We start from the raw sequence: 16489 nt of genomic DNA, 5'->3' as shown, positions 1-16489 counted from the left end.
CAGAAATTAAAATCCTCGTACACTTAACAGCTCTACCTAAGTAGGGAGTAGTACGTTCTAACCCTACATCTTTTCCCGTTCGGTTGCTTCTTCTAATATTTGTCTCCTCGCTACTCTAACCTATAAAATGTGCAAAGTGAGGAAGGCCATAGTGGTGCTGTCCTTGCCGCCGTACACATCGCCATCTTCTTCCTCATCTCCGGGCAGTGTCAACCGGCCGGCGTCATGTCACCAGGGCGAAGCACGGGAGCCATGGCTGCTGCTACCTGCATCTGCTTGTTCGTCTTCGTATCCTTCGCAGGGGCAGAGGATCCGTACAGATTTTATGATTGGGAGGTTACTATTGGGGATATCAATCCTCTCGGCGTCCGGCAGAAGGTGCAGGTTTTTTATGGATCTGTTCTGTTCGTCTTTTGCGAGGTCGATGCATACACTGTGGATAATGCTTTTACTTTTTGTATGGTTTTTCTGTAGGGCATTCTGATCAATGAGCAGTTTCCGGGGCCGGAGATTGACTGTCAGACGAACGATAATTTGATCATTAACGTGCGCAACCGTTTGTCGGAGCCGTTCCTTCTGTCATGGCAAGTTCACTTTACATATAAACTTTTCTCAAGCTTCACTCCGCGGCCCAACCAATATGTGGTCTTGCTCATTTTGATCAGTTTTTACGTACATGTTTTGCAGATGAGCATACTTTGTTTAGTTGAATAGTGCTAAAAATCAGCTTGTCTAGATGTATCACGGGGAGCCCAATACTTGAAAGTTTGTTTGAAACGCATTTTGCGTGAATAGGTTGATTGCATGATAAGCTAGCTTCGCGTCAGTGCATCTAATACACCACGAACTTAGTGATGGAGTTTATAGTTATTGGCGTACGTTTTCAGTATTCTTTCCCTTTTTACTATCATTTATGTTAGTTTTAGATTAGCCATGACTAATCATCCTCTCGGTCCTGAAATACAAATTGTACAATACGCTAATGCATCATGCATGCGTCCCATTTCAAACATGCCACATCACCCACAATTTCATCAAAACGCAAAGTCGCAATTGCAGGAATGGGCTTCAGCACAGGAAGAACTCGTGGCAGGACGGCGTGTCCGGCACGAACTGCCCGATCCCTCCGGGCCAGAACTTCACCTACCGCTTGCAGGCCAAGGACCAGATCGGCAGCTTCTTCTACTTCCCGTCGCTCGCCTTCCACAAGGCCGCCGGCGGCTTCGGCGCCATCCGCATCCACAGCCGCCCGCTGATCCCCGTCCCCTTCGACCCGCCGGCCGACGAGTACACCGTGCTGATCGGCGACTGGTACAAGACCAGTCACAAGGTATACAATTGAATGGCAGCATAATATATGGCATTGCGGTCACCATTGTCACTTCCGGTAGATGCATTCTTAACGTGTTTGTTTGCTGCTGCCGCTGCTTAGGCTCTGCAAGCTATGCTGGACAGTGGAAAGCAGCTGCCTTCCCCTGATGGCATCCTAATTAACGGAAAAGGTCCGAATGGTGCGAGCTTCAATGTTGAGCAAGGTGATTTAATCAGCCCCTTTGCCCTTTACGTTTAGTAGAAGCATCTTCGAATGGACTCTTGGCTGGTCAACATGATCAAGTGATCGTAACGTGAAATTTCTCAACCTCTTTGCGATCTGGTTCGTAGGGAAGACGTACAGGCTGCGCATCTCCAACGTTGGCCTGCGGAGCACGCTCAACGTGAGGGTCCAAGACCATAACGTGACGCTGGTCGAGGCGGAGGGCACGCACACGGTGCAGAACACGTACAGCTCCCTCGACGTGCACGCCGGCCAGTCGCTGTCCGTGCTGTTCACCGCCAACCGCGCCGCCGGCGTCTATCACATCGCCGTCTCCACCCGCTTCGCCAAGCGCGCACTCAGCTCGACCGCCGTCCTGCGCTACGCCAGTTCGAGATCGAGCGCCTACGTCTCTGGGCCGCCGCCGCCAGCCGGCCTTGCCGACGACATCGACTTCTCTCTCGACCAGGCTCGCTCCATCAGGTCTCCGCGTCGGCGTCGATCGCCTCCGTTTCTCGATCGTGGTGGATCAGCTGGATACCGATGTGATGTTTGTGATGTTTTCTCGATCTCCAGGACGAACCTGACGGCGAGCGGGCCACGACCGAACCCGCAGGGCTCGTACCACTACGGCTCGATCAACGTGACCCGCACCATCCGGCTCGCCAACTCGGCGGGCCGCGTCGCCGGCAAGCAGCGGTACGCCGTGAACGGCGTGTCGTTCGTGGAGGCCGACACGCCGCTCAAGCTGGCCGACTACTTCAAGATCAGCGGCGTGTTCCGGCTCGGCAGCATCCCGGACGCGCCGCCCGCGGGCGGCGCCGCGGCAGCTCTGCGGAGAGAGGCGGCCGTGATGGACTCCGACTACCGATCCTTCCTCGAGATCGTGTTGGAGAACAGCGAGGACAGCGTGCAGAGCTGGCACCTTGACGGCTACAGCGTGTTCGTCGTCGGGTACGACATACCCTCCCGGCCGGCTCATGCGTCTTTGGACTCTCATCGGGTTAACTAATTTTTGTTCGGTTTTCGTCATCGTCGACCTGTCGCAGGATGGATAAGGGAGTGTGGAGCGAGCAGAGCAGGAAGAGCTACAACCTCGTCGATGCAGTCTCCCGGTGCACGGTTCAGGTAACGCAGGCAGCCGCATTTCACTCGAGGCGGCGCGGACACTGGATGAAAATTGCTCGCTTTGGTGGCGCCGTGCAGGTGTACCCGAGGGCGTGGACGGCGGTGTTGGTGGCGCTGGACAACGTGGGGATGTGGAACCTCAGATCGGAGGACTGGGCGCGAAGGTACCTGGGCCAGCAGTTCTACCTCCGCGTGTACACGCCGTCGCACTCCTTCCGCGACGAGCTCCCCATACCGAGCAACGCGCTTCGCTGCGGCCGCGCCACCAACGCCACCAGCAGCAGCAGCCTACCCCTCTCGCGATACTAGCAGATTTCTAATGAACCGTTTCAAAATAAACAAATCTAAGATCAGATGAGACATTTCGTAATACTACGGATATATACACATGTAGACGGTGACCTTCCAATCATAGATTTGCCTATTATGGATCGCAGGGAGTACTTGACTATACCGTGCAGGCGTATACCGTTTACGCACAAATTGGGTGGTTGGATTTACCGTGAACTTCGTTAGGGCCTAAATGAACTCATAAACAAACTGCAGTCTATGGGCATTTCCCGTGGGCAGCATGCATCGCCAAGTTCAATTTACAGATCCTCGATCGGGTTTATATAGTACGGTGTCATGTTTTAAAATATGATTATTTATATGATGTATTAAATATGATACCTCACCTATATCATATTTAACATCGTACCCGTACTAGCTATTATCAAGACGATAACAACTACTTTATCGATAATGACTGATAACAAGTTGGTACCATCAATATTCCTCGGTACTAGGATATTGTTGATGCCAAAAGTTAATTCTAAGCGTCACATACGTAGGCCTGAAAGTCTTATAGATTGCTTCGGTGCAGAACCTAAATTCTTAGAATCTTTAAATAGAAATAGACGTGTCAGTCAAATTTAACTATATAACTGACAAGATGAAGAATAAAATAATCCAATCCCGATCGAGCCAATAGATATAGAATCCAGCTGATAGAATGTTGATATAGCAGCCTTTAGTTGATAGGCTGAACAATCGGCTATTGAATAATTGGATCGGTTGAAATCCATTAGAAATAGACTCGAATAGTTAATAAGCAAAGAATCATTCGTTACGATCGGCTAAAACCAATTAGCCGATGCAATAAAAATAATTGTTCATCTAAATAAATAAAATCGATTGATGTATGAACAGTACAATGAGACAATTGGCTATTCTATTAATGTAAGTACAGTGAGTATGTAGGATAGCAAAAAATTGTCGACTATAAACGACTGATGATCCATCAGGACCTATAAAATATCCAGCTCAGCTTACTAGGAATAATCTCAAAAGATCGGACCAAACCGAGATAATTCAAAACTATGCCTAGCAATGTCAGGCTAGATACTAATCAGATCTAGATTGTTATCAAGCCATCTAATCAGATCTAGATTGTTATCAAGCCGATGACTGATAACTTATTGGCAGAAACTCCGATGAAACTGCGAGAAGATACATCGATCTGATATAAACTATTTAATAAACATAATCTAATAGATTGGAACAAACCAAGATAATATTAGATTGAATATGTCAAACAACAAATATCAAACCAATGTAAATCACTCAAATTGGTCGACCAGATCAACCTTAGGCTAAAACTGATACGATAACTAGCAACCACACAACTATATTAGAAAATCCGACTGAACCAAGACAATTCTAATCTAGCTGATACAGTTGTTGGGGTTGGTGGAACGTAGGACTTAATTACCCCTCCGTCGGAGATCAAAGCGATACAGCCCCGCGTCAGATGCTAAGTAAAGTTTCGTCGGTGATGAGACCTCATTGAGGAGGGTGATGAAGCACCGAAATTTGTATTTGATTTGAATATTGTAGATAGATCTCGATACATGACCCAAGTGTACATATTTATACCTATGAGTGGATACTAGTCCATATTAGACATAACACGTGTTTTTCTAATAGATAAAAATGAAATAACAAGTCCTATTTAGACTCACCCTCTAATCCTAAACCCAAAAGGAAACAAAGTCCTAATCCGACATGAGACTTTTCTAGAGATAAAGAAATCTAAACTTGGAGGCTAATTAATAGATAAAATTAAAATGTCATACCTAGGTCTCCATGATTTCTTCTTAAACTCGGACTTTTTCGAATAAGATTTCCATCGGCTGATTACGTCTTTTCTTAACCAAATCTACTAAGGAATTTTAATAAATTTTGGTATTAGCAGATATACAAGTGTAAATAATATTTTAAAATATCTCAGTTGTAATTAAAAAGATATATTGAAAAACAATAAAAGAATGACAAATCAACTTAGGTAACGGATTGAGCGATGGAATATAGAAAGAATGACAAATCAATAAAAGAATGACAAATCTAGTACTAGAGACACTGCGGAGTAGCTTGTGAACACTTGCTGCTCTCTCTCTGATCTTGACAGACGGCTTGATGAAAAATACAGAAAGCTAAAGCAACAAAAAGAGGATTAAAGCAACGTCGATGATGTGATGACAAGCTAGCTAGCTTGGGTGCCTCACACAAGGAGCGAATAACGAAAAGGATCAAGGTACCGTGCAGGGCGGTATGGATGGAATAATGTTGTCTAGCACTCCTCATCCTAAAAAATATACAAGAAGTTAGACGATTTAGCCGCATTAGTATTATGAGTTACATGTTAGTTGGTCGGGGCCGGAATGTTAATGCAGTCATACTCCATACACACCGCGTCTCTAGTCGAGAAGTCTAGCGGCGAACCCTGTGCGAATGCTTTATATATATAACGTTATATACAAATTTTTAGTGTATACCGTTTGTAGATATAATTTTTTAACATAATATTTTTAAAGCAGATATTTGTTCTACTAGATGTTTTATATATTAAACTAGCACGGTGGCCCACACATATTGTGCATACTCTTTTCTACATAATATTTAATTTATAATTTAGATTTTAGATATTCTAAATTGTTTTTATATGTTGATACTTTCATTTAATATTACTTATTTTAACCGCTATTTTATATGTTTTCAAATTGTATTTATAGATGGATTCTTTCCTCAATTTTAATTATTTTAAAATTTTTAATCCAAAATTTGGTTTTAAACTATATTTACACATGGACTTGTTTTATCATTATTTTTATTTTCAATTCCGAAATTGTATTTTAAATCAGATTCTTTTTAACCTGAATTTTAGATGTTTTTAAATTGTATTTATAGATGGACTCTTCGCTCAATATTCAATTATTTTAAATTCTAATAGTTGTATTTCTAATCGGATTTTTTTATTAATTCTAGCCCATAAGAGTGAACATAGTAACTTTTTTCCTATTACTTTTTATATATAATAGATATATTTGTTTATATGTATAAATTTTCTATATATACTTTTGACGTATAAAAATAAAACTTTTTATATATAAACACAATGCATAAAAAGTCTGTATGACTAAACTTTTTAGGCATATAAAGTGTCCTTCCAGATTAACAGATGCGTGGACATTCACCCACTAAAACAAGCCCTCTAATCGAATCCAAACGAAAGTGTGCCGTAGTGGTGTAGTCGTGTTAGAGCAACCATAACGGTTCATCTAAATTTGGTCATCCATATCTTCATTTAGATAATCATCTAAAACAGTTTTATCCTTCGTATCTCTTTGTACTCTAGCAGATCATCTATATATTGTATCCTCCATATCTATCTGGAGGATGGTGAAAGAATATTTAAATATAGAGTTTCTCTCCTAATATAGATGACATCTAAAAATAAAGTATGTGATAGATATTCTGTTATAGCTCTATTTTTACTCTTCATTCTGTATTTTTGGGACAGAGGATATGATAGAAGAGCTGTTGGGAATGTTCTTACGGTGTTGTTAGCCTGTTGCCCTGGTCGGACACATGTTGGACATTGGGAACGGGCCAACTATCTAAAACTGAGGGGGTGTTTTGTTTCCCCCTAACTTTTTTAGCCACTGTCAAATCAAATGTTTCGACACTAATTAGAAGTATTAAATATATACTATTAATAAAACTCACTCCATATTCTGGACTATTTCGCGAGACGAATCTATTGAGCATAATAAGTCCATGATTAGCGAATGTGATGTTACAATAAACATTTGCTAATCATGGATTAATTAGGTTTAAAAATTTTGTCTAATGAAATATCTTTTATTTATACAATTAGTTTTGTTATCAATCTATATTTATTATTCCTAACTAACGTTCAAACATTCAACATTCAGTATGATAAGGAAAAAAACCTAAAATCGGCGGATCCAAACAGCCACCGAAGCACGTTACGATTTTCGTTCAGACGTTGACATGAGCCATGAATGTCAACGAACAATTCCACTTGCCCAAACGGGACCTGGTATATTCGATTCGCGGTCTTACATCAATTTCAGACTACAGGGACGATTGCTTGGCTTATTCACGGAAAAAGACAATCAACATATTTATAAATAAAAAATATTTTATAAAAAAATTATATATGTTCTTATAGCAATCTATGGAAAATAAAACGATAAAAAATTATCTAAATCTTGTCTAAATTTAAAATTAAAAATTTAAATTTTGATTATAAGTAAAAGCAAAACGAAAAGATGGTCTTGTACTCATATACAGGTAGGATCTGCACTCTGCAGCGAATAAACGTCTTTCGTCCGAATTAAGGCAGTATAATTATGTACCAAAATTTTCATTAAAATTTTTGGTGCATCGAGTTATAAAGTAGACATTCTGTTACTATAGCGACGATCATAAAATTGCTCTAGGTATCAACCCACCGTGTGTGCAGTTCGAATTTCGAAGCGACGATCCCGTCTCTCTCCAACCAAAAAAACCGAAGTCTCTTTCTGCAGACGCTTCTCCGCATCGGACAGCGACGCTGATGTGCTCGTGTACGCAAATGATAAACCGCCATGGATGCGGACATAGTCTACAAGGTTAAATTCATGCATACGAGGAGCCAGGTATAGCGAGATTCGACATTAATTTCAAGTGGATCATCAAGGAATGCTCCTGGAGTGGTAAGTCAGTGTATCTTTTTTTTAATAATGAGAAAGTCAATGCATTTAACCAATTATTTCATGCGAGTAGTAATGGACTGAAGATGATTTCAAAATTTTTAAAAAAACCAAGTCCAAATCATTTAGCTTCTTTCCCTCGGTTTTAATTGACCTTTGCTGGATTAGTCGATTGGTATACCTAACAGGCTAACATGAATTGCTGGATTCAGTATACCTAACAGGAGCCGATTCCTCTAATTGTTTATGCTTACTTAGTAGCGTACGTATCTATGCTCCGTACGATTTATGAAATACTGATGTCGATTGTCATGTTGCTCGCTGATATATTCTATGCTTTGCAGTGCGCAAATGCCTACGTATCGTCGGGACGTCGCGTCGCGGTTCGATCTCTGTCACGAACCACGTAACGAGCTAGCCCGGCTCGGCTCGATTCGCCTCGGTCCAGCTCGTTAAGATAACGAGCTGACTGCTCGGTTTGTTATCATAACGAGCTAAAAATCCAACTCGGCTCGGCTCGTTATAAAGCTCGAGCTGGCTTGTTAGGCTCGTGAGCCATACATGAAAGTTAACCTAAATAATTTTTCAATAAATTATATAAGCAAATCTTTATTTCAAACATGCAAATCATATGAAAATGTATTTAAATATTAAAGTTTGAACCAATAAATCACACAGTGAACCTATGAAATATTGAACACATGTATTACAGAGCGAAATCAATGAACACCGATGAATCTATGTCTTTGGTCTAGCTCGTTAGGCTCACGAGCAGCTCACGAGCCAGCTCGAGCTGGCTCGTTATCTCTAACAAGCTAAAATGCTAGCTCGACTCGTTAGAAAAATAAAACGAACCGAGTCGAGCCGAGTCGAGCTTGTCACGAGTCAAGCGAGCTAACGAGTCACGAGTTTTCTGTTTATCCCTACGCACGAGTAGTGCCAATGTCATTGGTTTGCTAGGTTGCAACGGCAAACGGACTGAAAAATCCAAACCTACCGGTATACACAATCTAACGACGTTCTGTACTGACAATCTGCCATACGCTGGCAAGGCGCTTCAGTTCAGAAATGCTCCCCTCTTTTCACAGCCAATGGCAAGTCTGTTTTTTTTATTAATAATGGCCGGCGTGAATGCCTGATCGAGGAACACAAAGCATTAGAGTACAAAAAGCATATCCTTTGGTGTTATTTACAGCGGCGAGGGATTCGAAGATAGTGACCTGGTTTGCTCTACAGGCTCGGTCCAGTTCATGCATACGCGAAACGATCTGTCGCTCTCCCTCTCTTGTCACGCTCTTCGCCTCGCATTCCTATATAGTATACGTTTGCACGCTGTACACGTTCTGCATGCCGAGGTGGGCCGCCGCGATCGCACTGAAGAATTGAAGCTGAAAGCAAGCAACGAGAGGCACCGAACAAGCTCGTTCAACTTTGATCATTGAGACACGATGGCCAGGCGCAGCGGAGCATTCGCGCTCGTTGCGGCGCTGTGCTTGCTCGAGCTCGCGCGGCGAGGGCTCGCCGATGAGCCTGCCGTGCCGGCCATGTTCGTGTTCGGGGACTCCACGGTGGACGTCGGCAACAACAACTTCCTGGCGAACTGCAAGCTCGTCTGCAGAGCCAACTACCCGAGGTACGGCGTCGACTACCCGTTCCAGTCGCCGACGGGTCGGTTCAGCAATGGATACAATTTGGCCGACCAGATCGGTACGTAGCTCAAATCGATCGAGAGGAAACGTCTCGGCTTTCTTGCTCCGTTTAATTAACGCACACGAGTAGCTAGCCGCTACTATGATCGAGATACAATGTGCAGTGGCACTGACCGGCTGGTTAATTTGATGCTTCGATCGATTCGATGAGCAGCGCAAAATCTTGGCTTCGACAAGAGCCCGCCACCGTACCTGTCCCTGCCGGACGTGACCATCATTTCGCAGATGAGCAAGGGCATCAACTTCGCGTCAGGGGGGTCAGGACTGCTTGATAGCACGGGCGGAGCAGTGGTACATGCATGCACTAACTTGGTTTTGTGCTTGCTTCGTTGTACCGTGCGTGCCACACTGACCTGACTTTTTGTCTGTGTAGTGCACGGAAGTGTTCAACATGAGCGCCCAGGTGCAGAGCTTCACGTCGGCCGTGCAGAAGATGGGGAACGGGACGGCCGATCTCATCTCCAAATCTCTCATCTTCATCAACACCGGCAGCAACGACTTGTTCGAGTACACCGATATCCCGTCAAACACCACCCGCAACGACACCGAATTCTTGCAGAGCCTCGTCGTCTTCTACAAGAGCCACCTGAAGGTGCAGTGCAGAGCTAGCTGTATATCCAAATGCTCCAACCCCTCTCAGATATGCAAAGAAACCGAACCATCTGAAACAGAAGAAAAAAAAAAACCCGGTGGCTGCAGGAGCTGTACGGCGCCGGGGCGAGGAAATTCAGCGTGGTCAGCCCGTCGCTGGTGGGATGCTGCCCTTCGCAGAGGGCGATCGCGCGCGCCAAGAACGACCTCGACGGCTACGGCTGCTACCGCGCGGCGAACGGCCTCTCCAGGCAGCTCTACCCGATGCTGGACTCGATGCTGCGCGGCCTCGCCGCCGACCTGGGCGGCATGCGTTACTCCCTCGCCGACTCCGTCCGCATGGCCGAGCTCATCTTCAACGGCACGGTCCTGCCTGGCGCGAGTACGTTACGCGTTCCATCTCCACGTACTGCTGCCGCCGCCGCCGCCGCTGCAGACACTTCCTGACGCGCAGGCGGCGTGTTTAATTGTGCTGTGCAGATTTCACGGTGCTGGACAAGCCGTGCTGCGGCGGCGGCGGCGGCACGGGCGTGTGCAACCGCACGGCGGCGCTGTGCGAGGACAGGCGGGCCTACCTCTTCTGGGATAACAACCACCCTACGGAAGCCGCGTCGCGCGTCGCCGCGCTCGAGCTCTTCGCCGACCCTGGGGTGTTCGTCCACCCAATCAACGTGCGCGAGCTGGCGGAGCTGCGGACGTAGGAAGGGCGCACGGACCAGGACGTGATGATACGTAATAAGTGGTGGTGTGCTGTTCTATGGAGAGGTTATTAGTACCGTGCAATTCGCACATCGGCGTGCTGTCGTACGAGTTTTATCATGCATTTGTTGAGATTGATCATTCACTCTTAAACAAGATGGGCAAGTATACACAGATAATAAGTCGGATAACACATTTTCGGAGTTATATTTTCGCTTTAAATACTCATAAGTGAAATTGAGTTGTGGATAAAAGTATTGCACATGTATTCACTATAATTTAAAATTAAATGTTAAAAATAGATTATAATAAAAAATATCAAAGTTAACTTAAATTTAGATTTTAAAATTTAGTTATAAGTAGAAACGAAAACAATACTCTTTTTGCGTCCATGCCCGGACTTGTAAATCGTGTGTATTATCCTATTTAGACCCTGGTCTTCCTTTATCCGGAGGACCTTGAAAAGCTGTGTGACACGTGTTCAACACTAATCGTAAAGCATCCTACATCTCTATCGATCTCCGTTCCCCTCCTCAACCGAAAGACTTACCGTGCCCGCCGCTGCTCGGGAGCCCATCAACGACGGTGGACGGAGGTGCGGCGGCGGGCTGCGAGGCGTGCTCGACGGCGAGCTCGCACCACGGTAGTTCCCAGTATACGACCGGATTTGGCGCGGCAGTAACGTCGGTTTGCTCGCGCGCTCCCAACCGCGGCAGGAACGCCGACGGGCGGACTGCGAGCCCTCGGCGCTGTGTTGGAATGCGGCACTTCTTGCTCTGCTCGGTCCTCTACCGGTGGCCGGCGAGCAGTACCGGGAAGGGTCGCATCGAAGGGAGGAAGAAGAAGTGCGAAATTTGAGAGTTTGCTTTGCTTTGAGATTAGTGTTTGAGCATCACTAGATCTGCTTGCTTGAAGCCTGAACTGTAAGCCAGAGGATTAGCTAGGGTTTAGTCGACCGCGCCGACGAACATGACGGCCACAGGCGCCGCCGCGGAGGCGGATGCGGAGGCCAGGAGCATCCTCGAAAGCGCAGCGGCGGCCTCCTTCCCACCGCTCCACGCCGTCCACCACCTCCTCTCCGTCGGGGTTCGTCTTCTCAGCCATGCCCGTTCAACTCTTCACTATGCAGTACCTTTTTAACTTACCCCAAATTCGGTTTCACCTCCCTCGTATTGGATGAGCATTTCGATGGCATGCTGATGCCTATGATTTTTTTTTCACACATGGAGAACATTGCCAACATTTCTCCATAATATTGCAGGTCTGCGTGCGATGCATCTTCCGGTTGTTTGGAGCCTTTAGCTCTGCGATCCCTTGCCTTTCTCTTACGGCATCAGTTTTGCATTCATTTCTTGAAGAGCATGAGGATTCCACAAAGAATGGGTCTTGCTCATGTTTGTCAACGGATGTGGCGTGCTGCTCTATCTGCTTTGGGGTGTTACTGCCCACCTGCTATCAAGATGACGGTACAGAACCACTCCATAGTGTAACTCCTATCGATAATGTTACTTCAATGATATCCCAAACAGTTCTGAAAGAGGGTCACCAAATTGATGAGTTCTCCCTAGAAATTTCACTTCCTGCAGTTATAGCAGCTAATGATCGTGCCACTAGGTAACCATCCCTACTTAAGCATCTCTGCCTCACATTTTTGTACAGCACCTTGAGTGGTAAATTGTGACTCAAGGAGATGCCACATATTAATCATATTTGAAGGATAAAACTGTATGGTGCTAATGCACATGTGGTGATAATGATATATGATGCAACCATTTGTAAGAGAAATGGAAGTATACCTTTTTAGTTAGCAAATAATCCAGAGGAATGAAGGCTATCTGATCTTGATAGATAATTATACTTTAACAATGTATTTTGCTTGTTGTTAAATGCAAATGGAACTTTCTGTTCTGCTTTGTCCCAATGTTCTTGTAGACACTGTACTGGCATTTTCATAATTTGCTGGCATCTCTCTCCTTAATAGGTTATATATAAAAGAAAAATATGGCAATGCAGATTGGTTCAATGAAAAAATATTTTCTCAGACCATGTCAGTGAAGGAGGCCTTGAGAATGTTGCTAGTACCGTCACTAGAAAAACAAATGGTAACTGCCTTTTATGACTAATAATATATCTATAAATCAAGCATTTCTTGTTTACTTAGCGCAAAATGGCTGACTAATTTCATGCAGAACGTGAAACATGTTAGTAATTCGTTTCGAATTCGCTTAACATATACTCACGAGGAAGCTTCGCAAAAGCTTCTAAAGCTACTGCCAAATGACCGTGGTCGTAAAAGAAAAGCAGGTATAGAAATTACTGAAAAAAGACTGCATTGGTGATAACCAGTCAATTTTTAACATTTTTTTTATTGATTTGTATGGTGTCCTGATAGAATCAAGAGATGGAAAGAGTACTAAAAGGGACTCAACAGATGATGATAAACATATATTAAGTGAATCAGATTCATTTATCAACAAGACCCTTGAAGGCATTGAAGATCAAGAGTTCTGCAGTTTATTGCAGTTGCCACCTGAGAAGGTGTCAAATGCTCTATCCTTGTGCTGATTTATTCAATTAATCAGGCATATTACTGATTCTGGTTCAATTATTTATTTCTCTCTTCAGGTGTTAAAACCCTGCCACCTTGTGATATCTTGTCAAAGGTCACCCATATATATTGGTGGAAGATACCTGAAGGTATGCTCCATCAACCCTTGGTCTTAACTTGCATAATTCATCAGTATGTCAATAACAGCATAAATACACCCTTCTGTAGTCGCTAATCCCATAACTGCATACTTGGAACTACTATGTAGTTCTGTATAATCACAAGACAACCTTATTAAATGTTGTTTACTTTAAGTTAGCCGACAGAAAATATTTTTTGTTGCACCAGTCTCTTTTGTACTGGATTATTAGTATTAAGAATGGCACTTGGAAGTGTTTCCTCATACTCAATACACAAGCAAACTAAGGGTTTCTTTGCATGTTTGCACTTCCACATGATAATGTTCCTCGTTATCAGCTTTCAAGGAATGTCAGCCAGTCGTGTTGGATAATTGATGACGAGAGAATGGGGGAAGCATCAGTTGAGGTAATACACAATACCTCAATTGCTGTCTCAACCTAAGAAATAGAAGTACAACTGAACATCCCCATACCCCTTTGTAGGAAATAATTGGGGAGAATGTCTGTGCCATCTGCAAAGGTGATGGCTACAAGTTCCATGCTGCCGGAAGAGAAGATATTGATGTAATCCCATGGTTTTGAACTGTATCTCCTGCTATTTCTTTTATTGGAGCTTGCGGAATATCAGTTGTTATATTCTATGCTGAATGAATAATATATACAGGTTCGGATGCTTGGATCTGGTCGTCCATTCCTAGTTGAAGTCTTGAACGTGCGATCTATTCCATCTGCTACTGAAGTTCAACAAATTGCAGATAAGATTAATAACTCCGAAAAGAAACATGTAAGAACTCAATAAAGTGAATCGACATCGCACTTGGATTGCATATGATGTGCTTATACATCAGCATTTTATAGGTTAGGGTTATAAATCTCAAGCTGGTAGGCAGTGAAATATGGACAATGATGCGGGAAGGAGAAGCGGAGAAGCAGGTACTCTACCATTTGATGATATATTGGATTGCTGAAATGATAGGATCACAGTTTGCTATTGTATATGATATAATCTGTTTCATACTTATATTGCATTATTGCCTGAAGCATGACTTTGTTGCAGAAAGATGATACCTTTTCCTTGATTATCAGTGCTTAATATTACTTTATGTATGCAGAAGCAGTATGCTGCCCTCATATGGACGTCTCGCCCTCTGACAGATGATGACTTACATAATATTTCTCTTGTCAAAGATATGGTATAAGATGTTTTCTACTAAAGACCCGTTGAGTGTTTTTTAAATCATGTTCTTTGGTTGTTATATTCATTTTTTTATCACACATCAACGTGCTGTCATTTCCCATAAGCTATGGATTGTCCTGATCTAGTTAATTAGTACCAGAAGGTCCAGAACACACAGGTGGTAAAGAAAAATATTGTATGGGCAATCACAGGAAACGTTGGACTCAGTTCCCAGCAATCGTCGGTGGCCCTTACAGTCATAATTTGTGGCCGGAAGTGTTCATCCAACTTTAGTTGGAGACCTTCTCAGGCCTCCATTTTGAATGCATGGCTATCTCCGACTTACATGGTTACATTTCGTCAATTTGTTACTGGTGTCATGTTTGTTCGTGACAAATATAGTTTATATTTGGGATTAATTAGTTTGAATCTTAGTAAGTCGTTGATGATGTATGTTCTTTGTTGTGAACATAATAACATAGTCTCTTGTTTGCCGTGTAGGAAATTGTACAAAAGACACCAATAAGAGTCCTACATCGTAGAAGTCCATTAGAGAGAAAACGGATTATACATTGGTGAGTTGAGATTGATTTCAGTTTTATTAAATCCACTTTATGTGCCATTCATCTGAGAAACAACCAATCTTCTGTCAGGATGGAGATTGAAAAAATTGCTGGCAGGTCAAACTATTACCTGTTACATCTATGCACTCAGGTAAGCCTTGGAAGTTTGTAACCTTCCATGTGATTGGTTGGGTTCCTTTTCACTGTATGAGTGCATTGTCTGCTTCACCGTAGATTGTGGTTTTATATGTCAAATCGTCATGTAAAAACATTGCGATTATTAAATGCTTCTGTGAATACGTTTTAAGGCATTTATATTATGTAGTTTGCTCTCCTGTTTAATCAACACTGGTGTCCTCAGGGTGTGTTTAATAGTAGAGTCTATTATGAGCTCTATATAAAGCCACATCAGTAATAAGAGTATTTTATAATGATACGTACAAAGAAAGAGTCAGATGTGGTTTTTTCATTAATGCAATAAAATATTTTTTATTACGTTAGTTTTCTTTTTTACACCATCATATAAGAAAGTTTTATTTAATAAATGCTAAGAGTCGACTCTAAGCCGTTGCTATGCATGACAACAACTTTTCTCTCTCCTTCTATCTCTTTTCTCCACATCACAAAATTTGCTTATGTGACAATTGACAGCTAATAAACACCTTTGTACATGCACTTACAGGCTGGGACATACATAAAGGAGTTTGTGCACGGGGATCTTGGACGCACACACCCAAGGTTCGTCTCAAAAAATAACATGCGGCGCTTTTTTAATTCCTCATGTTTACTTATCCAAGCCATTTTCCATTATAGAATGTTCACGGCCTTGCTGCTCTTGGTGTGTTGGTGCCACATTCCTTTAAATCCATATATTCACGACATTGCTCTGCTCTTGCAGTTTTGGCGTCATGTTAAGCTGCAGAGCTGAGATATTGCAACTCGATGTCACTGACGTTAAGATGGATTTCCTGCAGTAATATGATACTGTTATATGCCAATATGGTATCATCCTGGTTCTTAATTCTATATCATCGGTTCTTGGTGCTGTACACTTACGAAATGCAAGGCCTGAAAGACAATGCCTGCAGAAGACTAACCAAGCCAAGTTCAGAAAACCGGTCTCTTACTAGAGTGTAACCTTTTCGATAAGAGTCTATTTGAGAAATTGGGGGGAGTGATCCCAGTTAGCTCCAATGCAACTTTTATCGATGTTTTTACTCTAGTGTAGCCATCGGATAAAAGTCTATTTTGAGAAATTGGGGGAGAGTGATCCCAGTCGGCTCCAATGCAACTTGTATCGATGTATTATATACTCAGAGCAACAGTTTTGGCCCCAAAACATCATGCTTATACTGTACTTC

General features: G+C 43.2%; 3 protein-coding genes across 3 annotated transcripts; all 3 read left to right on the top strand.

Annotated features, from left to right (window-relative positions):
• The first annotated feature begins 157 nt into the window (after positions 1–157).
• On the top strand, positions 158–3275 carry LOC102722390 (L-ascorbate oxidase homolog). Its single transcript, XM_040523404.1, has 8 exons — positions 158–378; positions 475–584; positions 1060–1330; positions 1433–1535; positions 1663–2017; positions 2111–2488; positions 2584–2662; positions 2741–3275. The coding sequence occupies exons 1-8, from the start codon at positions 226–228 to the stop codon at positions 2969–2971; spliced, it is 1680 nt and encodes a 559-aa protein (XP_040379338.1). The 5' UTR covers positions 158–225; the 3' UTR covers positions 2972–3275.
• A 5874-nt stretch (positions 3276–9149) lies between these two features.
• LOC102709275 (GDSL esterase/lipase At4g16230-like) lies at positions 9150–10857 on the top strand. Its single transcript, XM_006653609.2, has 5 exons — positions 9150–9408; positions 9565–9701; positions 9784–10002; positions 10110–10383; positions 10482–10857. The coding sequence occupies exons 1-5, from the start codon at positions 9150–9152 to the stop codon at positions 10700–10702; spliced, it is 1110 nt and encodes a 369-aa protein (XP_006653672.1). The 3' UTR covers positions 10703–10857.
• Positions 10858–11270: 413 nt separating this feature from the next.
• On the top strand, positions 11271–16365 carry LOC102721829 (tRNA pseudouridine synthase Pus10). The gene is made up of 15 exons (XM_006652579.3): positions 11271–11786; positions 11962–12314; positions 12682–12802; positions 12890–13004; positions 13093–13238; positions 13326–13397; positions 13726–13794; positions 13872–13952; positions 14053–14172; positions 14247–14321; positions 14501–14581; positions 15067–15140; positions 15219–15279; positions 15811–15866; positions 16027–16365. Exons 1-15 carry the CDS (start codon positions 11670–11672, stop codon positions 16103–16105), a joined length of 1620 nt encoding a protein of 539 aa, XP_006652642.2. The 5' UTR covers positions 11271–11669; the 3' UTR covers positions 16106–16365.
• The last annotated feature ends 124 nt before the right edge of the window (positions 16366–16489 follow it).

The sequence above is a fragment of the Oryza brachyantha genome, chromosome 4 (assembly GCF_000231095.2).
Source record: "Oryza brachyantha chromosome 4, ObraRS2, whole genome shotgun sequence".
NCBI lineage: Eukaryota > Viridiplantae > Streptophyta > Magnoliopsida > Poales > Poaceae > Oryza > Oryza brachyantha.
This window is presented reverse-complemented; position numbering and strand designations above follow the sequence as displayed.